Raw genomic sequence first — 11,738 nt, forward strand, 5'->3', positions numbered from 1 at the left:
CCTCCTTGTTTCCATCCGAGGGCATCTTTGCTCCCTCTCCGTTCCGTCCCGTCCTGTCCTGTCCCATTCCGTTCCGTCCCATCCCATCTGCATACCAAACGATACCTTGATTCTCCCAAAATGATTGTGATAAGTCCAATCATGAGCTTTAGACCCAACAAAACAAGGGCAAGCCCAAACCTAATATCCAATTTTTTTTAACAAATAAGGAGGAGTGTGCAATAATATAATTTAAATTCGTTTTTAATGAAAATTGAATCTGAGGCCACTTACTCACAAATAAAAAGAAATACAATTAGACCATATGTGATTAAAATCCAATTTTTGTTTTTATTTATTTTCATATTTCACCTCACCAATTTCATATTTCATTTGAGAAAAATACTGAGGAGGAAAATAAAAGCAATAAATAAAAAAATAAATAAAAACCACGCGCTAGTCCATCTCCAGGTCGCTAAGACGAGAGATCTCATCTGAGCGAGAGAGCGGACACAACGAGGAAGAAGAAGAAGAATAAACAGAGAGAGGGCAAGATGATGTCCGGAAATTATACCACCATTGACAACCAAAACGTCTCGGGATCTGTTCCTGCTGTAAGTTGAATATTCAATTTCTCAATTCCGTGAAAATTACGGATATATATATTTATACATGTATATATGTATATATGGTGAAATGGTGGCGGATTATTTTGCAGGCGGTTCCAGATCCAGGCCACCTCACCGTGAAATTCCAAGGTACGATTCGTGTTTCTACTTTTGAGTTCTGGAAATTAGTGATTGGTTTGTGGAATTTAAGTACCTTTTGTTTGGTTGGCGCGAAAATTGGAAGGAAAATAATGCGAAACCAGATTAGATTTGGGATAATCAGCTGCAAATCATTGCGGCTTTGTGTTTTTAGCATTTTGTTAAGCTGTAGGGAATTGATGCAGGAATAGAATTAGAGAAATGGAATTCTAATTTTCTTGCATTATCTCAGCAATCAAACAGCTTTTGTTTAGGTTAAGTTTTCAACTGAAGTCTATATTGCTAAAGGGATTTATTGATTAGTATATTCAAAAGAATGAACTTCTAGTTAGTTGAGTTTAATGTAACTAACTTCCAGCTCAATGCTAGGTTTTAGGTTTCTAGCTTCAAGATCCTATCTTTTTTTCATTTATGAAATACATGTTTTGTAAGTTCTGCAGATTCAACCCTTCAGACATTTCCTCCATCCGAGACACAAGGGAAGATCGCTCGTGGTGCCCTCCCTCCTAGTGATGCTGATGGTACACACAAGTTCTACTTTTACTAATGGAATTTGTGAATCATGTTTTGCTTTGATATGTGACTTTTCAGTGGATACAATCTTCAGATTGAACACCTAAAGGCTTTTAAACCTAAGTTTGAAGTGTTTGAGGTGATCATTGATCATGAAGGATGATAAAACTTCATGCTCTATCGTTGTAGTTCTTTAAGTATGGACCTATTTTTCAAGTGAGTCTAGATCTAATGGAAGAGAACTCTGTTCATTTGATTATGCTTTTAAAACGCTAGCAATATGTTAATGATTAAGCGTATATGAATCAAGGAAGCAAATGTTTGGGAGGTTGACTAGTTGAATTTGATGAGATCAAAGTGCTCATGACGTTTGTGAGACTCGATTGGGTTAGATCGGCCATAGGGAAAAACAGATCTGCAGTAGTAGTAATAGTTTTTCGGTGTACCCTTGAAAGTCAACAAGAATCCAAAACAAATGTGGTTGAAGTTGTGATTTCGTTCTTTAAACTGCATCAGATGCTTTTGGTAATTTGACAAGCAAGATTGAAATCTGCTTCGCCTCCTCATTTTGTATATCTGGTATTACTATACCCAATAGTTGTTAAATGTAACATAAAAGTGAGTTTTATTATTCATACGAAGTGTTAAAACTACTGGCTGTAAATGTTCCAGAATATTGTTTGACTACTTTAAATTCTGTTTGCTATGACTGTCATTTGTTGTCGTGTCATACTATGGTCTAATATCCATGTTTTCTCTCACGATACAGACACATTTTCTAAACCTGTATCTGGTTCTGATGAACCCCAGCAAGGTGGTTGGCTACGGATATTCTCTGTAGCTTCTTACAAGCAATACTTTGATGTTGATACATCAGATGTTCTAGAGAGGATTAAAGATTCACTCCTTCCATTCAGTGGAACCTTCAATGAGAAAACATCTAACAGCCCTGATTTGTAAGTTTTCGTTTGGTAAACTAAAATTAGAATCATTATTCTTTAAATTAGAAAACATATTGAAAAATGTGTCTGAACTGTTCTATAATTAGTAGAATCATGCCAATTAACAAGTCAAGGTTTAACGGCATTTATGCACAGTGATGGTATAAGTGTAATCTGCAAATTCCGCTGATGCCGGATTTGCTACTGGCACCATACATGTACTTGTATTCAGTAACAATTTTAGTAATGTGAAACTTGGCTTCGGAACTGCATTGAATAAAATTCTCCACCGTATCTTGATGTTATATTTTTTATCATTCTATTTTAGATTTGCAATTGTTTATTCAGTAATAATATCTATATTGTGAGACACCTGTCGTCTGATCTTAACTTCAAATGCTGTGCAGGTATGGACCTTTCTGGATATGCACTACCCTTATATTTGTAGCAGCTGCCATTGGCACTTTTGTGACATATGTAGCACACAAGATGAAGAGTAAAGATTGGGAATATGACATTAATGTTGTCCAGTGGTCTGCAGGATTGTTCTATGGCTATGTCACTATTGTTCCTCTTGTACTGTATGTAATTCTCAAATACTTCTCGGCACCATCAGGTCTCGTTCAGCTGTTTTGTCTCTATGGCTACTCCCTGTTTGTCTTCATTCCAGCATTGGTAAGTCACTGGTTTTCGAACATAGTCCTTTCATTAAATCTATTGCCAAAAAGATGTTTTGGGTGTAGAAGATTCGAATTGAACCCTTTCTCGAAAGCTTATGCCTGTGGTCTCAAGCTATATCAAACGGTCTTTCGCTAGCTTTGTCATAATCCTGGAGAAGCTTTCCTACTGATTGCTAGTTCTAACAGTTTTAGAAACAAAATGTTTTAGTTAAGACTCAGTTTTGGCATCTTATTTATATATCCTTGTTTCATTACGGGCCAAGTTTTTAATAGGCACTAGTGCAGTTCTATAGTTGTGTTGCGAGTTTCTGTTTGAATGCTGAAATACAAAAAATATCTCCCATTGAGTTGGATGGTAATAGATAGCTGACATTCCTACTCTGTTTGGTTGCAGTGCCTCTCAGTTGTGCCGTTGGAAATTTTCAGATGGGTAATTGCAGGCGTAGCTGGGGTTATGTCTGCCACCTTTGTCGCAGTTAACCTTCGCGCCCACATCGTATCAGCAGGTGAAAGGTGGTTCTTGATTGTAGCCGGGATCTTTCTACTGCAGTTAGCTCTGTCTGTCGTCCTAAAACTCTATTTGTTCACCGTCACAGTGTAAGATTAAAACTGTGCCTTCGTAAAGAGGCATAAACGAAAGGTTGTAGATTACAGTGAGATGCTTTTGGTCCATTGACTTGTTACTGTTAGCTGAAGTATAATTGAACTGAAGAAACATCTTGTATTCATTCTTTCCGGCAATACAAATTCGTATGTATCAGAGTATGTGCTCGGCGGTCGATATTTCCGGTCTGGGTGAGCGGTCGACGTGAATTAGGGAGTGAACCTCCCTCATTTTACCATACAAATGATATGATAGATTTGAGTCTAAAAGTTGATGGATTTGGTTTAGTGAAGCTTCCAACAATCCAATGTATCATTTGACGAACAATTTGGGTGGGTTTTTGAGAGGTATGATTAACGGTATGAAGAACTAATAAGGGTGTTCTAATTCCAAACAAACCCGACCGATTTGGTCCGGTCCAATCCAATCCGATTTTGGTTGGTTCAATCAGTTAGCGGATCCCAACTTTTGAAACCGTCAAGATTGGATGGGATTGCGGATTTGGTTGTATAAACTCTCCTCTCCTTAATAATAATAAATTGAGAAGGAAAAAAAAAATCTTTAGCGTTAATTTTGATTTCACAATTTTCCTTTGTTTTTTTCTTTTCCACATTTACATATACCAAAATGTGTGATGGGACCATAGATTTAATGAGAATCGTTTCAAATTGACAAACACTTCTAAGAAGAATGTTACTTTTAGCTGTTGATATACAATTGATGCATTTATGAACTCTGCATATATCAACAGTCAAAATCAGCTCACATATACAATAGTCAAAATCAGCTCACGTGTGTTGTGCGAAACGACTGACGTTAGCACTGCTCTTAATGGTACATGTAAGTTATGTGTATTCGTGTGAGGAAAGGTGGCTCCTCAAATTTTCTTGTAGTTTCATGATTACCAAAAGGAATTTGGTGATTTCCTTGTCATTTTTTCTACAAACCACTGCCTAATAATCATCACACTAGACCAACTTTGGGAAAAGTCAACTAAATTAGCATCTCGTAATTAAGTCAATTAGTATGGTCTTGGCCTGTTCAGTTTAAATTAATCTACATTTCCATTCAAAAGTTCAATCAATGACATTGATTCCTGCTGCCTCAACTTAAATTCTAGGAAAAAAAGAAACATTAAACTAATTTTGGTATTTTAACCAAAATGGTCCATAATTTGGGCATAATTCCTCATTTTAGTTTCTGATATTAAAAATCGATAGAAGTGATCCGGAAGTTTGTCCACTGTTAATCATTTTGGTAATTCCTTGATTAATCTTTGTTAAATGAAAAAGCAAGTGAGGGTTAATTGGACAAAAAAATACCGACAATATAATGGAGTTTTTTCACGAAATGACCAAAATGATTGACGATGAGCAAACTCAAGGACGACTTCTATCGATTTTAAATCTCAACGACCAAAATGAGGAGTTATGTCAATCTTAATGATCATTTTGGCTAAAAAGCTGTTAATATTTCATAGCTAATTTTGCGTATAATGGTGTTATTTTTATAGTAAACACGTGTTAAGTTAGTTGGTCAAAATGTTTTGCGTGACTCTTAAACTGAGTCAAAGTCCGATCCTCATACTTTTTTATAATTCAATATTTGCGTGTTAGGATTGAGCTCCTGCACAATAAAGACCGACATAATTATAAATATCGAACTAGTCATTCATAGATTTTGAACATGAAATCGTAAACAGAAACACCACTAATTTGTAGTGCTACCGAGAATTTCTGTCCTCATCATTACTTAGAATAATTTAAAATTCGTTTTTTCAAAAGAATATGGTGTAATTTTTCTAATGCAGAAAGTTAATCGAAGAGAAAAAAGAACTAAAGAGAAAATGATGGAGAGACAAATGAAAACAAGACTGACAGATTGCTATGGAAAAATAAGACAGAGCTAAACACGAGTAATAAAGAAATGAGAGAGAGAGAGAGATAAACTTTACACATAATTAGGATGAGAGAGATTAAATTAATTAGGGAGATAAAAAATTTAAATTATTTTTTGTAGACCATATGATGTGGGGAATGGAGAGATTTTTATGTGACGGGAACACTGTGTTATAATATAAGTGATTGGACACATTATTTCCTTAACTTTTACAACCTATAACAAAGTTACCGCACTACAATTGATTAATAGTATTTCCGCACACTCTTTTTCTTTCCGTGTGCACCTTTATTTACTTTTAGTAGGGAGTGATTTCTATAAACTCATTTTCATCTTCTGCCACTCTCTTATTTTGGTCTTTCATTCTCATAGCTAGAAAGAAAATGGGATGTGCACGACGTGAAAATGGGTGTGCATAAATCTTTTCTCATTATGAATTTTGGATTGTTTTTAAAAGGGGGTCAGCTAGTTGCTTCATCACGACAATCTATCCTTCCAGGGGCCAAACAAACTCATTTTACCTCCCCTGACCACCATCATATGATTCACCAACGCCGAGAATCGAATGAGAAGCAAGAGTCATAATAAATAAATGGGAGTGAGCAAAAGGAGAAAAGTTGTGCAGAAATCATTTTCTTAGGGTAGCCACATCTAATTATCAAACTCTCTCATCATTGTAAAAAATTCAATAATTGTGGACGAATTTATTGATATCGAATAAATGCAATACACATGTCACACTTATATGAATGGAAAGAAATCAATTTGGGTGGTTGATATCAGATCAATATCATATTACGTTAAATAAGCCTGAACTGACTTTACTTTCCTCAACAACAGTGGCAGAGCTAGAATTCTGAGTGAGGAGGGGCCTTTCACACACACACCCACACACACATGCATGTGTGTGGAGGTTGAATTCATAACATGTTAATATATGCAATTTGTGTAATCTTCACAAAACTGAAAAACTCTATTAAATTCAATACTAAGAAGAAAAATATGTACAAACCCAGACAACCAAGTAAGAGGTAGACTATGGAAGGCTAAAGAAAATACAAAGAAGTAGAAAAAGAAGGATTAGGGGAAGAGGTCTGCAAATAAGGAAGAAGGTGGGTTGCTTTAGAAAATTATAGGGTGTATAGTACTGTTAGCTAAGAGAATCAAACCAATAGTGGGGTTGCTTTTTCCATTTAAAATTGCACGTCTCTTCTAAAAACTCCCCTACCAAACTTATCGTTTCATTAAACAGTCAAACAAACTCAAAACCAAAGCAGCCTAACGACGTCATTTGTTTCATCTTCTTCGATGAGGTTCACACCTCTGCAAATAAAAACTTGGGGTCACTAGTTGATTTCATACACCTTTCATAGAAGTCAGAATGGGCCTATGACTACTCTAATCCCTTGGGGGCTCCGCCCTTGCTCAACAATCACAAGTATATATCGTTCTTGCCTCCAATGAGTCTAGACCTCCGACCAAGAGCAGATAATTACTACTAAACCAAAGGTTAATCGGTATGCAGTGAAGGGGGCACATGATCAGTCACAAGACCAAACTGTGGGTAAGAGAGATATAAGACAAGATTAAGAAGGGATTATAGAAATCTTAATATTCTTAACAGTGAGATTAAAGAAAGAAGGGATGCATTAATGGAAAAACTTCCATATAAGCTAGTCCAAAAGAAGAAACAAAAAGCATGGTAAAAATACATAATTACAGTACAAAAAAAACGTAAACACAGCTAGACAAAGGCAATGTGATTTTACTTCAAAGGGCAAAGTTCCTAGTTTTCTGAAACATAAAGCGTAATTAACAAATCAAACAAGTATTAAGAAAGAAAATTATCGTACTTTAGCCTAGAAAATTGAATATATGCATATGGAAACTAGCACTTTACTAGTTTATAGTGAGTTCAAATTTTGTGCACTCATTTGTATGTGGTATCTCTATGATCTTTATTATTGATTGACACGCGTTTATAAACTTAATTGTCCTAAACTCTGCCGTCATAAACTTAACATTATCAATCAATGATAAAAGCTAAAAGAACCACAGACAAAGTAAGTGCAGGGGACGCTTGAAAATCGCGATGAAGAAACTGAGGACAACCCAAATGAAAAGTCAAAGCCAAGATCCTGAATTTGAGGACCTTTATGAAGAAATGCATAAGTTGAATTAAGGTTTGATTAGTAGTAGTTTTATAATATTTCATATAATTGGACTGGTTGGTTGGTTGGTTTGATACGACTTTAGCACAAATCGCTATCCATGAGTCATATCAGGTTTAAGTTGAGAGATGCTTAACTCAAGTGTTCAATAACGTTTATTTCTGCGATTTGTTACTAAAGTGGTCGTTTATTTATACAATTTGTAACCCAAGTGATCAAAAGCTTTATCCTATACTCTGATATATCTTGTGTTCTCTTGTATAAAATACCTACAGATGCTTCAGTTAGAAAATACGATTATGAGATAGAGGTTATGGGCAAAAAAGTTAGAGGAAGACCTTGGACGACTTGCAAAGAAACTTTAATAAAAGACATGAAATACTTAAAACTAAAGAAAAACTTGGCACAAGACCAAATACAGTAAAAAAAGGTCGTACCCAGTGCACATGGCTCCCGCTTTACGCAGAGTAACGTTCTAAAATTTATATAGTCGATCCCACTTAATAAGATAAGATTTTGTTGTTGCTGTTGAATGTTTGGTAGTTGTGAGATGTTAAACAATATTAAAACAATGATGTTTTGGGATGATGTAGGGCACAAGTCACACACAACCAGTCAAACAAACATCACAAAGCCCTTAGTTAAACTCTCACTCCTATCATAATTTATGACTTGGGAATCTGAGGAATTATTCACACATGCACACTTATTCACACACACCACCAAATACATAATTCCCATTTGTAACTCCCAACTCTTTCTTCTCTCCTCCCTTTTAAAACATGCCACCTTTCTCATCACGCTCAATCTCTCTCTCTTCTCTCTCTCTCTCTCTCAACACAAAAGAAACCCAAAAGTTGGATCTATATACTCTCCACATGTTTGCTTAAAGAGAAGCTGAAGGGAGACAAAAACATCATTTTTGTATCTACAGAAGCCATGTTCATCACAAGGAATCAAGCCATTGGCCTTCTGTTGATTTTCTTGGGCATCTCCGGCTTGCGCAACGACTGCGTTTCCGGAGCTAGATGTTTAAACGAGAAGGTGGAGAATCTGGGGAGGCCTCGAGTTTTCAACTCAACAGGAGAAGATGAAGGTTTTTTTGCCACAAGCAACAGAAAAGTGCCTTCTTCTCCTGACCCATTGCACAATAGGTAGGTTTTCCAGAACAACACAAATATCTTGCTTGGAAGCTACCTGTACATAAAACCTACCTATATTGCCAGGAAAGTTCAGACATTTTTTGTACTTTTAGGACCTTTTTTTATATTTTTTTTTTATATATACAATGTATTTTGAGAACCTTAGGTTTATAGGTTTACAAGAAATTATATGTTTTTGGCCTCTGGTAAATGTGAGTGTTGTTACTGCAAATTCGAAAGTATAAATATCATCTCCAGCATATGGCTTTTATCAACCAAGTCGAACCCAATTGGGAAAAGTTCTTTTAAGAGTAACAAATATGATAAAAGCTTATTGGTTTGATTGAAGGGAATTAATACTATTTATTAACTTAGCTATTGTTCAGGGAAAATCTAGTCATCAGTCAATTCATAACAACCTTTGTAAAGTAAGGGGCGAAGCTTCGTAGACAACTTCCCTCCCTCATTGCTTTTGCTGAAGCTGCGAGTTCATGAGCAAGTGAATGAACGAGCCATGTTCCTAAAAGGAGTGACCATCTTTGTGTTTTCTTCCCTTCCCACCCCTCAAAGCCCTATTTTAGTAGACTAAGCTTGTAACCGCAACATATTTAAGTAGGCTCGCAACTTCACTCAGCGGAATGGCCTTAATATTATATTGATAAAACACTTTTTTCAAATCCCAACAATAATTCTTACATGTAACTAGAGATATAAACTTTTTTTTTTATCTCACCATATATGTAATGTGAAAGGAAAAAGGGATATAAAATCATATTATACATCCTCAATTCCAATTAACAAAACTATGGGTGGCTTTGATGTTGGATACATAAAATAATAGAAGCAACCATACAAAGTAGGGAAATAGACAAAAGATCATATGAGCTGGGAAATGGGAATCTCCATGTCATATTGTGGACGAGAAAGATAATCTAAAAATTGATGCTTCAAAATCATAGCTCTTTTGACTTCGACAGCAAAGCAAGATTGCAAATACAATAATTTCCACGATTTTGATCCTAATCATGCAAAAAATTGAACAATACTTGGCTACTTAAAGGTTAGTAGGAACTTCTACTCAAAATTTTTAGTGTTTTAATCACAGAGCTTTGTGCCTATGATCAGAACCGTATATACTATTAATCACACTGTAAAGATCATCTCTGCAAAAAAATAGATTAAAACTAAGGTCATCTAGTTAATCTATTGTAACAAATACATAGAAAGTTTGTAATGCTTTTACCAATACTGTTCATTTGTTTTTAAACAGTTTGATGACTAAACAGCCTTAGTTTTAATTGATATTTTGCAGAGGCGATCTTTATAGGGTGATTTATAATATGAACGGTTCTGATTATAACACAAACTAATATAAATTGACAACGAACAATTTTGAGAAATTTTGAATAAAAGTTCATACTTATCTTTGAATAGCCAAGTATTGTACCAAAAAAAATTTCCAATTTGTGGGCTCAAAGCAAAAAATCAATTAAAACTAAGGTCGTTTAGTCATCGAAAAGTATAAAAACAAATGGACGGAATTGGTAAAAACATTATGAACCGTGAATGTATTTGCTACAATAGTTTGACTAAACGACCTTAGTTTTAATTAATTTTTTGCAGAGATAATCTTTACAGAGTGATTCATAATATGAACGGTTCTGATCGTAAGCACAAAACTCTATGATTTAAACACAAAACTTTTAAGTAGGAGCTCTTACTTAGATTTGAGTACCCAAGCATTGGTCAATTGAATATCAACAATATAATGATGAAAGTAGATTGGCTTTTTGGTATATTAAAGGTTGGAACGGAGTCTAACATTACGATCTCTAATACTTTTGGTTCGAAGAAGCTTAGGATTTTCTCCAATATCTCTACTAATTAATAAAACTCTTTTTGTCAACCACAAAAGAGGGTGAAAAGATAAATTAGTCTCTATCACACAAAAAAAATGATGGGCAATATCACTACTACAATATACCTTATTAGTGGCGAAGCAAACACCGACAAGAAACCCAATTTATGTCGGAAATTTAGCAAAAATCCGACATAAAATAATGTAATGTCGGATTAGAATAGCGACACTAATACTGGCGTCACAAAAGGGCTTCAGTGTTGGTTTGTACGCTTAATCCGCCAGTACGCAGTGTCGGTTAAAAGCGACGCAAATTTCAACATTACGTCGATTTAAAGCGATGCTAATTACCAATTTAATTATAAAATATCCAAACTACCATCGGTTTTGACCGACATTACATAACATATGGATACATGAAATAATTATTATAATGTTGTTCATAAGCGACACCAAATATATTAATTGACACACCCCGATCCTAGAATCAAGGCATGCTGGTCGTCACACCTTGATTCTAGAATCGGGGTTTGTCATTAATAATAATAAAAAATCATTTTCCGTTTTTAATTAATAATAATTAAAAATTATTATATAAAAATAAATCCCACCATATGTCAATGAAAAAACAAACAATTTTAAGCAGACTTCATATTAAAAATAAAATTTATACCAACTATATATTAAATTTAAAATTAACTACAATTCCTAAAAATGTACAACTCATACAAATTCTTCCCGAACTCTTGCAAAAGATTTTGAACCCGTTGTGTGGTTCATAGTTTTCAACTGCCGATTATGCTTATTTTTTTCAGCAATCTCTTGAAAAATAAAAGAATTTATTAGACAAATTTCAAGGTATAATAAAATAAATCATGAAACGTTTACCATTGTTTTTTCTTTATTCCAGTATGCCTCCATCGAAATATTTCTGTAATCTTTAACCTCTGCCACTACATGTTTCGAAAACGCACTTGAATTATAACTAATACATTTTCTAGACTAATCAAATGAACAAGGCTATTCTTTCCAGTTACACTCCTTGATCCTATATGAATACAATGCAATAATTTGATCGTCAATTTAAAATATTTACAGAAGTGGATACCACAAAATCTTATGTTATACTTAATGAAAGTGTAAATAAACTCTAAGTGTTAGTGAATCTATTGTTTTGATGGGAT

General features: G+C 34.6%; 1 protein-coding gene across 2 annotated transcripts; it reads left to right on the top strand.

Moving 5' to 3' along the window:
- The first annotated feature begins 388 nt into the window (after window positions 1-388).
- Window positions 389-3,645, top strand: LOC126619041 (uncharacterized). 2 transcript variants are annotated; one of them, XM_050287297.1, is made up of 6 exons: window positions 393-593; window positions 698-737; window positions 1,187-1,267; window positions 2,029-2,215; window positions 2,608-2,875; window positions 3,275-3,645. In XM_050287297.1, the coding sequence occupies exons 1-6, from the start codon at window positions 534-536 to the stop codon at window positions 3,479-3,481; spliced, it is 843 nt and encodes a 280-aa protein (XP_050143254.1). In that variant the 5' UTR covers window positions 393-533; the 3' UTR covers window positions 3,482-3,645. The 2 variants fall into 2 exon arrangements, with proteins under 2 accessions (XP_050143256.1, XP_050143254.1); XM_050287299.1 differs by lacking the exon at window positions 1,187-1,267 and having other exon boundaries at window positions 389-593.
- The last annotated feature ends 8,093 nt before the right edge of the window (window positions 3,646-11,738 follow it).

The sequence above is a fragment of the Malus sylvestris genome, chromosome 4, assembly GCF_916048215.2.
Source record: "Malus sylvestris chromosome 4, drMalSylv7.2, whole genome shotgun sequence".
Lineage (NCBI taxonomy): Eukaryota > Viridiplantae > Streptophyta > Magnoliopsida > Rosales > Rosaceae > Malus > Malus sylvestris.

Coding starts and splice junctions, on each gene's coding strand:
- LOC126619041 (XM_050287297.1), top strand. CDS start 534: ATGATGTCCGGAAATTATACCACCATTGACAACCAAAACGTCTCGGGA. Junction 2,216..2,607: donor ACATCTAACAGCCCTGATTT/GTAAGTTTTCGT, acceptor AATGCTGTGCAG/GTATGGACCTTTCTGGATAT. Junction 2,876..3,274: donor TTGTCTTCATTCCAGCATTG/GTAAGTCACTGG, acceptor GTTTGGTTGCAG/TGCCTCTCAGTTGTGCCGTT.